At 42.4% G+C, this 15,360-nt stretch overlaps 1 protein-coding gene across 1 annotated transcript in view; it reads left to right on the forward strand.

Annotated features, from left to right (window-relative positions):
* The window catches only part of GALNT17 (polypeptide N-acetylgalactosaminyltransferase 17), a 273,645-nt gene that overhangs the window by 171,186 nt on the left and 87,099 nt on the right, over window positions 1-15,360 (forward strand). Inside the window, exon 2 of the mRNA XM_017543329.2 lies at window positions 13,864-14,047. Coding sequence (XP_017398818.1) covers window positions 13,864-14,047 — 184 coding nt within the window. The remainder of the gene's footprint in view (window positions 1-13,863; window positions 14,048-15,360) is intronic.

A 15,360-nucleotide genomic window follows, 5' to 3' on the forward strand; every position in this document is an offset into this window, starting at 1 on the left:
AAAAAAAAAAAACAATTGTAGAGATGGAGTCTTGCTATGTTGCCCAGGCTGGTCTTGAACTCCTGGGCTCAGGCAATCCTCCCGCCTTGACCTCCCAAAGCACTGAGATTATAGGAGTGAGCCACCAGGACCTGCCTCAGATAAGTTCTTAAAGGAAGAAATTTACATCCAAGTAAATAGGATCTTGCCAAGAGGGTCTTTTTATGAAGAATTGGATGTGTGTTTAAAATTGATAGTGCTTCTGAATACCTCTTTTAGAACAGATGTTTTATTCTTTCAGATTCTGTAAATTAATTGGAGATGATGGTGGGATGTGTATTACTGATGATTTTGAGGAGGGGAGGAACGTAGCAACATTTAATAGGGTGATCCATTTTTGTTCTGCCTTCTTCTTCCTTATCCTTCTGATTTCATAATATACCTTCTGTGATATGACCAGAATTGTTGTCACTCAAAATTTCTAATCACTGAGGATGTAACCATGTGATACCAGAAATTTACATGCTTTTGGCAGAATTGATGAAGCTTAGTGTCCTACTCTGTCCCTTCTCTTTAGCCCCTCTGATTAGGAATAAAAATTCTAGAAGGAGTTCTTGGAGCATAAAGGAAAAGAGAATTTTCTCCAAAAGTTGTTGAAACTGAGAGGTGCCCAGCAGACGCAGCACATGGCCTGGTTTTACGGGTCAAGCACACATTTGATGCCAACAAATTTCTTAGGTCTCGGCAGGGAGAGTGCTTCTTCAATTCAGCATATTTCTTAACCTGCTCCTAGATCAGCTTTTTTTTCCTCTTGCGCAGCTTTGTAAGTGCTAGGAGGCTAAGTAACACAATTAACCTTTCATCCACCTGCTCTGAGAAAGTTCTGAAGGTTCTGAAACTCTTTTTTATTTTGTTAGAAATAGTCTTTGCACAGACACTCTTGCGCATATCAGCAGCCAGAGCCCGTTCGAGACAGACATACATGTTTATGGCCTCCTCACACAGGGGGTGTTTGTGGCAATGTTTGTTCGGTGCTGAGAGTGAGAGTCAGGCCTTTAAGATCCTCTCCATCACAGCCGCATGAAATCTGAGAGAGCATTGCCTTAAGGAATGCTTGGGGGCCTGAAATACAGAGACCCAGGTTCTAGATCTAACACTTAGGAACATTCTTCATTGTCTCTGAGCTTCAATTTCCCTCCCTCTTTCCCTTCCTTCTTTCCTTCCTTTCTCTTTTTGAGACAGTGTCTTGCTCTGCCACCCAGGCTGGAATGCAGTGGTGCAGTCTCAGTTCATTGCCACCTCCACCTCCCAGGTCCAAGCAATTCTCCCACCTCAGCCTCTTGTGTAGCTGGGATTACAGGTGTGAACCACCACACCTGGTTAATTTTTGTATTTTTAGTGGAGATGGGGTTTCACCATATTGGCCAGGCTGGTCTTGAACTCCTGACTTCAAGCGATCTGCTGGCCTCAGCCTCCAAAAATGCTGGAATTACAGGCATAAGCCACCACACCCAGCCCCTCCCTCCCTCCCTCTCTCCCTCCTTCCCTTCCTTCCTCCTCTTTGTGTGTGTGTGAGGCAGAGCTTTACTTTGACACCCAGGCTGGAGTGCATTGCCACAATCATGGCTTCCTGCTGCCTCAACCTCCTGGGCTCAAGCAGTTCTCTCAGGTCAGTCTCCTAAGACTAGCTGGGACTACAGGTGTGTGCCATCATGGCTGGCTAATTTTCTTTAGTTATTTTTGTAGAGACAGGTCTCATTATGTTGCCCAGGCTAGTCTCAAACTTCTAGCCTCAAGCAATCCTCCTGCCTCTGCCTCCCAAAGTGCTAGGATTACAGGTGTAAACCACCATGTCCGGCCTCAATTTTCTTATCTGCTGACTGTTGATAAAGCTATTTTGAGGACCAAATTAAATAACCTTTGTAAAGCGATTCCAGGAAGTATAAAGTTCATAATATATGTAAGACATGTCATTTTGAATAAAACTGCAGTTTGAAAATTTATGGACAGTTTGCTCCAAAGGCACTTTAAGCGTCCAACAATAATTCATATCTCTTGGAACTACAAATGCTACATGAACAGTTCAGTTAATGGGCAAAAAGTTACCTCCAGTATGCGAGGCTCTGAGGGAAGCATGGATCTAGAAACCTCTTAGTCCCTGTTCTGTCTTCTAGGACAGAATTTTACAGTGATCACTATGTGTTATAAACCAAGTTGTGTCCACTCTGAAATTCATATTTTGAAGCCCTAAGCCTCAATGTGATGGTATTTGGAGATGAGGCCTTTGGGAGGTAATCAGGTTTATTTGAGGTCATGAAGGCAAAACTCTTACAATGGGATCAGAACCCTTAGAGGAGTGGAAGAGACATGAGCTCTTCCTCTCTCTGTCATGTGAGGATGCAGCAAGAAGGAGGCCCTTTGCAAGCCAGGAAGAGAGTCCTCACCAAGAAACAAATCCGCCGTCACCTTGATCTTGGACTTCCCAGCCCCTAGAACTATGAGACATAAAGGTCTGATGTTTAAGCCTCTCTGTCTATGGCATTTTGTTACAGCACCCCTAGCTGACTGAGACACTGTGGAAAGTATGAAAACATGGTCATATTAAGGTGGCTGAAGGAGTGGGTGTGTTTAGCCAGGAAAAAAGAAGATAAAAGGACAGGTTGATGATATTTCTTGATAATGTCTTGGAATATTTGAAAATTACATGATAATGATATGTCTTAAATCATGTATTGCAATATTTGAAAACTACATGAAAGTGTAATTGTCTGCATGATTGATGTAGAAGAAAAAAATAAGATCATTGGGTAAAGAAACAAAGGGATGCATTTTTGAAATTTTATTTATTTAAACTGTAAACCAGGAATGCAGTGTATCACAAGGAGGTGGACTCTTTGTCCCTGGGAGAATACAGTACAAGCTGGGTGGCCATGTCTCTGGAATTTCTGCACCAAATGGGGTGTGGGGCTAGCTGATCTCTCCTTTCTTCCAAGATTCTAAGTTGGACCACAGGTGTTCTAATTGTCCTTATACTTAGAGAACATTTTACTCCATTCTCTTCCACCAAGCAGCAGCCGATACAGTTGAACCCTTACAACTTAATTTAAGATATTAATAACCTTTGGACATCATGTCAGGGAAGTGCTGAAAATGCAGAAGAGAAAATGTCAAGATCGTCATGATAATTCAGTTGCCAACAGATATCAAGATCATCATGCTGAAATATGAATGAGGGAATCAATGATGATTTGACATGAGTTAATGAAACAGCACTTACCAACTTCTGACATGTTACCAGGAGATTTCCATATCCACACTAGAACATGGTACTTTATTTGGCCAAGTGCAGTTTATAATGGACTCGTTCACTTGTTCACTCACTTTGGTCATTAGCCGTTCAATTGTATGTATGATATTTATGAGGTGTTTGCTATGTGCAAGACACAAAAATGCCTTCCTGTTCACAAGAGGCCACTGCTCATGCAGTGAGCAGTCAAGGGCACATAGACTGTGCTGTCAGAAATGCTGTGGTCGAGATTTTCACCAGCCTCTGACTTTCTGGGTTGGATAGTGTCCAGAAAGGATTTACACGGCTCTGTTGAGTCGCAGGGAAGACTGGCAGTGACCCTGTAGGGCAGCAGCTCTTTAGAAGCATCAGAAGAAGACTGGGGTACCTTAAACAAAGGATGCAGCAGAGGATGAGGCCGGGCAAGGACTCCACTAATAAGCAGCTTTGCATATTACATGAAAACTTTGGGATTATAGGCGGCAGGAAGGCAGTAATGAATTTCAAGCGAGCAGCGTTCAGATCTGCATGTTGGAAACCTCACTCTGAAGATGGTGCTAGGAGTTGCCTGCAGTAACTCAAACAAGCCGTGGCTGGAGCGTGCATCTGGATGGTGGCAGAAGAGATGGAGAGGTGGGAACAGGGCTGGGAGATATTAACAGTTAACACCAAGAGGCCCAGCACAGTGGCTCACGCCTGTAATTCCAGCACTTTGGGAGGCTAAAGTGGGCAGATCACCTAAGCTCAGGAGTTTGACACTAGCCTGAGTAACATGGCATACCCCAGTCTCTACTAAAAATACACATACACAATTAGCTGGGCATGGTGGCAAATGCCTATAATCCCAACTGCTTGGGAGGCTGAGGCAGGAGAATCATTTGGTCCCAGGAGGCAGAGACTTCAGTGAGCTGAGATCATGCCACTGCACTCCAGCCTGGATGACAGAGTCAGACCTTGTCTCAAAAAAAAAAGAAAAAAAAAAGTGAGTTAACACCAAGAGTCATTTGAGTAATTTTAAAAATATCATATATATTAATTTAATGTATATATGAATTAAATATATAGGCGTATATGTATATATGTACACATATACATGTGAATTAAGTGAATTTAAATATATATATACAGCACACATATATTTAGCATAAATTTTGTATACATGTAATAATTAAAGTGCTTATTATAGTGCTTTATGTCTAATAGGCGTTTGTCAATTGAAATAATTATCACCAATAATTGTAGCCAAAATGGCGCTGTCTCTTCTTTTGGCGATATTTCCTAACAAGCTCTTGAGTTCCGTTGATCTTGCCTGTCCTTTCCTGTTCCATTATTTCACCTTCTTAATTATTGGAGTTTGTCAGTGAGTCTTTATAGCTGAAGGACAAGCCCTATTTTTCAGATATTTACCTTTATTATCACACCGGATTCTGAGAGGTGGCTCCCCACCAGCCAGGAGTACAGTGAAGTCGGGCAGGAGTAAACCGGGAATATTGCTCACTATTAAGCCTATGGCTGCAATTTCTGGATTGTCTGTGAGTTTTGTTGACTTCCAGATAATCTAGCATAACGTCGCATCACCCTGAGACGCGCGCCTGCAGGAAGGCTCTGGCTTCTTTGCAGAAACCTCCAAACAAACACCTGCCTAGTGGAAGATAGGCCACAGGACATGCCTGGCTCTTTGGCTTGTGGGGGGTGGTGGGAGGTTCTCCATTCTGGGCTGGGGCTGCTGAGATGATGAGGAGCTTTATGAGTTGACAAGGCATGAAATTGCATTTTGCTGCGGTCACCCTCTGTCCTGGAGTTTGTGTCTCCATTGTGTGTACCACTCTATTTCTGAAAGAATAATGCTGGTTATCTGTAAACCCATAAGTTTCCACTGTAACCCTGGAGAAAATTATGTCCTCATTTGTATGAAGGAAGGTGGGAAGGCAGCTCAGAGTCGATTTACAACCTCGGCTCTTTTGTTTTGCCACCACCATTGAGCCTTCGTAGCTTGCGCTGAACTTAACCACAGACATGGGCAGAGTGATGTGCTCTTGCTGAGTGGTGAGCAACCATGTGGCCCTCAGAGGACGCCTGGGCTCCGTGTGAGAAGGAGCTGCTCCATCATTCACATGAGATGTTGTGCAAAAATTAGTCATTGGCTTCCCTGCACGAGAAGGGAATTTCTAAAATTTCAAAAGTGGAGCTTATTTTTATTTATGTTTGGAAAACTGGATGATTATTTGAGAAAACAGGTATTTTACAGCCTCACCTCCCAACTTGAATTTAAAATTTCCTCCCAGTCTTCATGCCACTTTAATGATTATTGCTTTATTTTCTAGCTTAATATCAAAGAAGGCAACCCTTTTTCTTTCTTTTCTTTTAAAAAACTTTCTAAGTTTTCTAACCTGTGTTTTCTTCTGGGTTGATTTAAGAAGCTTTTGTTGTGTTACAGAAAAAAAAATCCCATTTGAAATTATATTAAACCTGTACATTAAAAAGGCAGTGAATGGGTACAGTGGCTCATGCCTGTAATCCCAGCACTTAGGGAAGCTGAGACGGGGGAATCACTTGAGCCCAGGAGTTTGGGAACTGCTTGGGCAACGTAGGGAGACCTCATCTCTACAAAAGTTAAGAAAATTAGCCATGCATGATAGTGCATGACTACAGTCCCAGTTACTCGGAAGGCTGAAAAAGAAAGATCCCTTGAGCCCAGTAGTTCAAGGTTGCAGTGATCTAAGATCACTCCACTCCACTTCAGCCTGGGTGACAGAGTGAGATACCAACAACAACAACAACAAAAAAGGCAAGGAAGGAAGGAAGGAAGGGAGGGAGGGAGGAAAGCAGGGAAGGAAGGAGGGAAGAAAGGAAGGAAATAGGAAAGAAGGAAGAAAAGAAAAAGAAAGAGAGAGAGAGAGAAGGAAGGAAGGAAAGAAAGAAAAGGAAGAAAGAAAGAATTTCCTAACAATTTCCTAACATTCTAACTTCCAACTCAAAGATATGTTCTTCTCTGCCATTTATATATATCTTATTTTATTACATTTAGTAAAATTTTCAAATGAGTAAATTTAGTAACTTTTTTTGTTTGTTTGTTTTGTTTTTTGAGACGGAGTTTCACTCATGTTACCCAGGCTGGAGTGCAATGGCGCGATCTCGGCTCACCTCAACCTCCGCCTCCTGGGTTCAGGCAATTCTTCTGCCTCAGCCTCCTGAGTAGCTGGGATTACAGGCACGCGCCACCATGCCCAGCTAATTTTTTGTATTTTTGGTAGAGATGGGGTTTCACCATGTTGACCAGGATGGTCTCGATCTCTTGACCTCGTGATCCACCCGCCTCAGCCTCCCAAAGTGCTGGGATTACAGGCTTGAGCCACCGCGCCTGGCCAATTTAGTAACTTTAACCAATCTTCTTATTGGTTAAAGTTATTCCTAGGTATACTGTAATATTTGTTACTTTTAGAAATATATTTATATACATTGTACATTCTAGTTGGTTCTTGCTGAACTGAAAAGCACTGTTAATATGAGATGTCTACTTGCTCCAACCTGGGCATCCTCACTGTGTGACAGCTGTATCTCCTGACTCATTTTCTTATCACCCTAGAAACACTTACTTCACTGACACTGTCTCAAAGGTCACCAGTGCCTTTCATTGCCACACCAAATGGCTCTTTTCAGGCTTGATTTTTCTGTGACATTCATGGGTAGAGATTCCCTTCTTTGTTACTATAAATAGACTACGATATTTAATATATTCAACACCTCTTCTCCTATTAGAAGTGTTCCTTATGGATCTTTAATTTGCTTTCTTAAAGTGAAACATTCAGTTTGTAATAGACGGCCCCAAGTTGGTTCTCCAGATTTACCCTCTATTCATCCATCTACCTACCTGATAACCTCCATGTGTCAGGCACTGGAGGTGACCACATCTCTGCCATTAAGAAGGGCACCTAAACATAGGACCACAGGAGAAGTCTTCCAATCGTGATAGGTAGTATATTAGTCCCTTGTCACGCTGCTGATAAAGACATTCTGAAGACTGAGTAATTTATAAAGAAAAAGAGGCTTAATGGATTCACAGTTCCACATGGCTGGGGAAGCCTCACAATCATGGCAGAAGGCGAAAGGCACATCTTACATGGTGGCAGACAAGACAGAATTGGAGCCAACCGAAAAGGGGAAACCCCTTATAAAACTGTCAGCTCTTGTGAGACTTATTCACTACCATGAGAACAGTATGGGAGAAACCACCTTCATGATTCAATTATCTCCCATGGGATCTCTCCCACAACATGTGGGAATTATGGGAGCTACAATTCAAAATGAGATTTCAGAGGGGACATAGCCAAACCATATCAAGTAGGATGAAATATTTGTGAGGATACAGGTATAGCATCAAGACTTTCCTTTCTGGCTGGAGATAGGTGGCACACTCAGAAAGGGCAGTTAAAGAGAGGTTACCAAAATATTTACAAAGATTGTGAAGAGATAAGGGAAACCAATAAGGAATGACAAGGTTTGGTGAATGACCCCAGGGCTAGCAACAGAGGAGGAAGCAATTGTCACCATAAGGTCTGTAGAGGCAAGAGGAGGAAGTGGTTAATGGAATGCAAGGATAGCTATAATCCTATGAGAGATATGCCTAATAGCAACTGGATTCGAGGATAATGTAGCCTCTATCAAACCCCAGCCCAGTAGGGAAAGAGATGGGAAAATAAGTACGCCTCTCTTTCCATCTGTCAGGAAGTGTCCTTAAGTTGCCTCCTATTGGTTCATCCCAACCTAAAGCCAGGAAGCAGGTGAACGTATAGCTATCCCTATAGGTCTTTCTGCTGGGATATGCAACTGGGAGGAAAAGGATGGAGAGTAGCTCTGGAGAGAAGCATGAAGGATATCTGACATAGTTGCAATAGGATGATGGATCTCAATCTGTCCTTCCTCCCTTTATCTTCAAGTTCTTGCCTAATAGTGCCACTTGGCTTTACTATCACCAGCTATTAGGTGCAAAAGTTATTTCAGTCTTTGCCATTATTTTTAGTGGCAAAAACTGCTATCAGTTTTGCACCGACCTAATAAAATAACTCAGGAGGAAAAGAAGGGAATGATGGATTCTTGCAGGCCTGGTGCCAAGAAGCCACCTTATTCTCTTCCCGCTTTCTCTCTTTGCCCCCTTTGACTTTGTGACTTCTTTGCCTGCAAGTTCAGTTTCAGGCTGCAAAGGTTGCAACTGCTTCTGACCAATAAGCAAGGGGCACTTGCAGAAAAGAAGGTTTCCTGGGTACACGAAGTCATCCAACTTGCTCCAGCGTCAACCTGTCCTGGCTAAGTCAAGACCAACTTGAGGTTGGCTGGTGGACTTGAACTTTTATTTATCTTTCCCAACAGTTCCTGGGGCCTGCAAAATAAGCACAGTGTTTTTGTTGTTGTGGGGTTTTTTGTTTTGTTTTGTTTTGTTTTTTTGCTACTTTGTCGAACTTTTGTGGCAGATTAAATTGGGGGGAAAATGGAAGCACATGGACCACAAAATATATAATTCACAGGTGTTACATCACACTGTGAGGAATGATCTTTTTGGAGGCTGTTACTTACGTGAATACCTTTCATCATGGGAGCAATGATGCCACAGAAGGAGAAAGGAAATCTCATCAGGACCATCATTCCCTGTGTCTCCTTGGTGGATACGCATGCATACTTGGTCTTAATTTCTATACCATTTTATTAAAAAAAATTCTTCTGGCCCCTCTGACTGCATTGGAAAGGCTGCCCAGGGCGGTGTGCTTGGTAAACACGGCTGAAATGCATTTTAGCTCTAAGGTGAAATTTAATGACTTGGATTGGAAGCTATCTATTTAGACTGAACAAAAGACATGCTGTATCATCAAGTGAAGAAAAAGACAAGCCAAGCAAACCACACAGATCAAGTCAGAGGAAGAATCAGAAGTTTTTCTATGGGAGCTGCCAAGTTAAGTCAAAGGTCAAGAATTCTGTCCCATTCTGATAGAGTCTTTTGCCTTGACCCTTTGGGGACTGTGTGGCTTATGAGGAGAAGTTAGCAAGTACTGGGGAAGGGAAGTGGAAAATCCATTTGGCCAGGTGTGGTGGTTCACACCTGTAATCCCAGCATTTTGGGAGGCCAGGGTGAGAGGATCACTTGAGGCCAGGAGTCTGAGACCAGCCTGGGCAACACAGCAAGACCCCATCTCTACAAAATTTTTTAAAACAAATTAGCTAGGTTGGTGTCATGCACCTGCAATTCCAGGTATTTGGGAGGCTGAGGCAGAAGGATTGCTTGAACCCAGGAGTTCAAAGCTGCAGTGAGTGTGCCCTGATCACACCACTGCACTCTACCCAAGGTGACAGAGTGAGGCTATCCCTTAAAAGAAAAAGTTCCTACGTTCCTACATTCTCAGACTCAGTATCCTCATTTATTTTATTTTATTTTATTTGAGATGGATACATGCTCTGTAGCCCAGGCTGGAGTGCAATGGCCCAATCTCAGCTCACTGCAACCTCCGCTTCCCAGGTCCCAGTTCAAGCGATTCTCCTGCCTCAGCCTCCTGAGTAGCTGGCATTACAGGCATGCGCCACCACACGCAGCTAATTTTTGTATTTTTAGTAGAGATGGGGTTTCACCATGTTGGCCAGACTGGTCTTGAACTCCTGACCTCATGATCCACCTGCCTTGGCCTCCCAAAGTGCTGGGATTACAGGCATGAGCCACTGCGCTCAGCCAGTGTCCTCATTTGTGAAACAGAGGTTGTAATAATACCTTCCCCCTGAGCTGGTCAGGAGGTTAGAGGAAACAACGGTAGAATAAATGTGAAACATTTAGCTGAGTGCCCACCACACAGTGGTACCCAATAAATGGTCGCTGTCATTACTGTTGTTCCTGGGGTCAGCCTTTGTGCTGTTATCGGCCATGCTTCAGAGCTTGTTACTTTCCTTCTTTATGTGTCACTTCTAGATGAAAAGCTGAACTCAAGGGACCCAGGGCTGCAGATGGACTTTTGTGGGCTGAGACACTTTTGCCTAGATGGGCTCCTTCCTCCATATAAAATTTTAAAAATTAGATTTTATGACTGTGTTTCCATTATTGTCTTGAGTACTCTTTGAAGAGCTTGTAATCTTCAATGGCAATTCTCTGACCTCTGGATACCATGTAAATTTAGACAAACGCATGTGTAGTCTCAAGTCCTGGGTTGGGATGTTTTCACCCCGACTCTGAGCACACTCAGAGGCCATCTTCTTGTTTGTCTCATTATGCTGTTCCTTGGATTTGCAAAAAAAAAAAAAAAAAAAAATTCCAGTCTTTCAGGAGCCTAAAACTTTTGCAGATATTTCAGTTTCAATGATATTTCTCAAGAGAACCCCAAATCTCATATCCTGTGCACGCTTGAGCTCTGAAACTGCAGCAACCCATCCTATCCCTCTCTCTGAGGGCAGAAATAGACTCAACTCTGATTTTAACTTACCTCTAGGAGTTTCCCTTTCATTCTTGCAAGATCAGATATATATTTTAAATATTTTAAAATTGTTTTATTGAGCATTTCAGGGATTTTGCTAGAAATTTTTTATGTTGGGTAGCCTTTCCTCTTGCTGTGAATAGAATTGTCTATCCTAAGTGTTTTTTTCTTAACAACTGTATTGAGGGTTTTTGTTGTTGTTGTTGAGACAAAGTCTTGCTTTGTTGCCAGGCTGGAGTGCAGTGACACAATCTCGGCTCACTGCAACCTCCGCCTCCTGGGTTCAAACAATTCTCCTGCCTCAGCCTCCTGAGTAGCTGGGATTACAGGTGCGTGCCACCACCCTGGGCTAATTTTTGTATTTTTAGTAGAGATGGGGTTTCACAATGTTGGCCAGGCTGGTCTCAAATTCCTGACCTCAAGCAGCAAGTGATCTGGCCACCTCGGCCGCTTCAAGTGCTGGGATTATAGGCGTGAAACACCGCGCCCAGCCATATTGAGATATTTTACAGAGCTCATATCATTCATCTATTTAAAAGTGTACAGTTTAGTGGTTATTTAGTATCTCCACAAATTTGTGCACCCATCACCATGATCTAATGCTGTAACATTCCCATCACTCCAGGAAGAGTCCCTATCCATATTAACAGTCACTCTCCATTTTCTCCCCAAGTCCCCCCTTCCCTAAGCAACCACGGATCTACATTCAGGTTCTACAGATTCAACTTTTCTGTATATTTCACATAAATAGAATCACTACATGGTCTTTTGTGACTAGTTTCATTTACTTGGCATAACATTTTCAAGTCAAGGTTCACTCACGTCATAGCTTGGCTCACTACTTCATTCTTTTATATTGCCCAATATCCCATTGGTCAATATAATATGCTATATTTTGTTTTTATATACTATATTTTGGGAGATACTGTATTTTGTTTTTCCATTCATCAGTTGATGGACATTTTAACTAATAAGAATAATGCAGCTGTGGACATTTGTGTACAAGTTTTTGTGGGGATGAATGTTTCCATTTTTCTTGGGTTTATACCTAGGAGTGGAATTGCTGGGTCATATGGTTACTATATTTAGCATTTTTTGTTTTTGAGACAATGTCGCTCTGTCACCCAGGCTGGAGTGCAGTGGCGGGATCTTCGCTCACCGCAATCTCTGTCTCCTGGGTTCTAGCGATTCTCCTGCCTCAGTCTCTCGAATAGTTGGGATTACAGGTGCCCACCACCACACCTGGCTAATTTTTGTATTTTTAGTAGAGACGGAGTTTCACTATATTGGCCAGGCTGGTCTCCAACTCCTGACCTCAGGTGATCCACCTACCTTGGCCTCCCAAAGTGCTGGGATTGCAGGTGTGAGCCACTGCGCCCAGCCTATATTTAGCATTTTGAAGAAAAACCCAACTGTTTTCCAAAGTGGCGGCACCACTGTACATTCCCACTAGTAATGCTGCATCACAAGTGATTTTAAAACCAAGCACAGGTATTTGTACTCAACACATGAAGAGTCCTTGTAGAGTTCTGAGGACAGTTCAGGGGATGCCATTGGAATACTTGTTACACATTGGTGTGGATCAGATTCAAGATGAGGGAGCAGATAGAAAGTGCTGGAGTACCCTAATTCTCCCCTGATAAGGTCTCTATGGAGATGATGGCTGCAAGAAAAGATGGAAGCGCGTATTGGACGGAGGAAATGATTCTCAGGCAGAAAAATGATGCTCATCTGACATTGACTGAGGTGCTCACTCAACCTTTGCTTTCGATCTTGATATTACAGAAAATAAATTTCTGTTTCCAGAGCAGCAGGAGAGAGAATACAAGCTTTGCCACTAGGTGATGGGGAACTATCTCACGACTGGAGCAGATTTCTTGGCTCTTAACTTGCTTAGGGGATGTCTTCTTGGAAAGTGTGGATCCTTCTGGGTGCCTCGGGCTGCCCAGACTGTGAAAGCCAAGAGCCAAGGAGCCTGGTCTGTCTTCTTTCTGTCAGTGGCAGCAATGAAATGCTGGATATTGGTTATTCATCATTTAAATGGATCAAGTGGTTGTGTGTGTGTGTGTGTGTGTGTGTGTGTGTGTGTGTGTGTCTGTATGTGCTGAGTAGCTGGAACATTTGAAATGGCAGAAGGCCATGAGGATCCTTAACAACGAAAGTTTTCTAGTTAAGTAGTAAAGCCTCCCATAACTCCAGGATTTAAAAATTGCCCATCAAGCTGTTTATCCTCTAATGGAAATAATAGGTTTAAAGCCGCCACCATCCTGGGAGTTTGCGTTGCTCAGTGAGGCTTGTTGCAGAGGCCTCCAACTCTGCTTGGCACGGTTATCACCCTTGTGAGTTTTTTTCTTTTCCTCTGTGATTTATTCTCAGACATTTTGTATTTCCTGTTGCCATTTAGATAAAATTTAAATAAAACCATTAGAGAAAGAGCTGTGTCAGAATGTTGGACCCTTTAAACTCAGGGTGAAAATCAATCTGTATGTCGCTTTCTGTTCAAATGAAGCAAAAGCACCTGCAGTTTGGCAGTGATCTGTGACTTGGGTCTTTATTCTACTCCCTCTTGCTGTAGTTCCTCCTAGCAACAGGGAAACAGGCATGAATAATGACCCCGGTTCTGTCTCATGTCCTGTGTCCTCTCTGGTCCCCATTTCTCCCAGTTTAGATGGTCTCTCCCTCTTACAGACCCCAATCTCACCCCAGTTCCCAAAAGGAGAGAGAGGATTGCTTTGTTTTTGAGACAGAGTCTTGCTCTGTTGCCCAGGCTGGAGTGCAGTGGTGCGATCTCGGCTCACTGCAACCTCCATCTGCCGGGTTCAAGAGATTCTCCTGCCTCAGCCTCCCAAGTAGCTGGGGACTACAGGCGTGCACCACGACGCCCAGCTAATTTTTGTATTTTTTGGCCAAGACGGAGGGAGAGGATTGTAATTGGTAACCAGACTTTAACCCTGTAACTCTCTGTGGCCTTGACCTTCCTCTCAATAGAAATGTTTTCGCGGCCTATACCTGAGTTGGATAAATTGAGGACATCATTTTTTTTTTTTTTGACCAGTAATGTTAAAATGTCTATTGAAGCTATAGTGGAGATTGAGTGATACATCCTCTTATGGCAGTTTTCTAATAATTCTTTTTTTCTCCCGCTTTTTCTAGGCTTATCAAAATCCCTTGGGCTCATCGAAGGTTATGGTGGGCGGGGCAAAGGGGGCCTTCCGGCTACTCTTTCCCCCGCTGAGGAAGAGAAGGCCAAGGGGCCCCATGAGAAATATGGCTACAATTCCTACCTTAGTGAAAAAATTTCACTGGACCGTTCCATTCCGGATTATCGTCCCACCAAGTAAGTTCGGGTTCAGTCATTCGGGGAGAGTGACCGGTGGTAAGAGTGGGTGTAGACCCGAAGTCTGTGATATTTTCCATTGTTATTTGTAGCTCTTAGGGGAGTTTTTATTTTCATTTCCTCATCAATAAATAAACTTAGTACTCCTGTTGCTTATGAAAGATTAGCTAAACAAAAAAGTTGTTGTAAAAGTGTTCCAGAAACATATAGAAAGGGCCTCATTACAAAAAGCTTTATGTTGTACTTTATTTATTATTATTCTTTCAATGTTTATTTTATGGTCAGGGGAACATGTAGATTTGTGATATAGGTGAATTGCATGCCACAGGGGTTCGGTGTACAGATGATTTCATCACCCAAATAATAAGCATAGTACCTGATAGGTAGTTTCTTGATTCTCACCCTCCTCCCTCCCTCCACCTTCAAGTAGGCCCCATGTCTATCGTTCCCCTCTTTGCGTCCATGCGTACTCTGCGTTCAGCTCCCACCTATAAGTGAGGACTGTGGTATTTGGTTTTCTGTTCCTGAGTTCGTTTGCTTAGGATAATGGCCTCTAATTCCATCCATGTTGCTGCAAAGGACATGATGGTATTCTTTTTTATGGCTGCATAGTATTCCACAGTGTATATGTGCCACATTTTCTTTATCTGGTCTACTGTTGATGGGCATTTAGGTTGATTCCATTTCTTTGCTATGGTGAATAGTGCTGTAATGAACATACCTGTCCATGTGTCTTTATGGCAGAACAGTTTATATTCCTTTCGGTACGTGCCCAGTAATGGGATTCCTGGGTCAAATGGTTTTGCTTTGAGCTCTTTGAAGTATCACCAAACTGCTTTCTACAATGGCTGAACTAATTTACATTCTCATGAGCAGTGTATAACCGTTCCCTTTTCTCTGCAACCTCTCCAGCATCTGTCATTTCTTTTGACTTTTTAGTAATAGCCTTTATGATTGGTTGAAATGGTATCTCATTATGGTTTTGATTTGCATTTTTCTAAAAAAACTCACCATAAACTCATCAATTGGGGACAGCAGCTATTGAAGTTTTAGTATGCTGTCTTTGACTCTGTTTTCTATGCAGATTAGGAGTGGATGATATATCACTTATTTAACACTAAATCGTGAGTGTTTTCTGATGTTATTAATAATGATCTGTTTCTATTCTTGGAAATTTAGGTTATTTTCAATTTTTCATTATTATATATAAGATTCTATTGAGTATTATTTCAGTCATATCTTTATATTTGGTATTTATATTTTATTTGATATTTATTTTCTGAATCTACGCTTCTTTTTTTTTTTTTTTTTTT

This window comes from Cebus imitator, unplaced genomic scaffold (assembly GCF_001604975.1).
Source record: "Cebus imitator isolate Cc_AM_T3 unplaced genomic scaffold, Cebus_imitator-1.0 Scaffold153, whole genome shotgun sequence".
NCBI lineage: Eukaryota > Metazoa > Chordata > Mammalia > Primates > Cebidae > Cebus > Cebus imitator.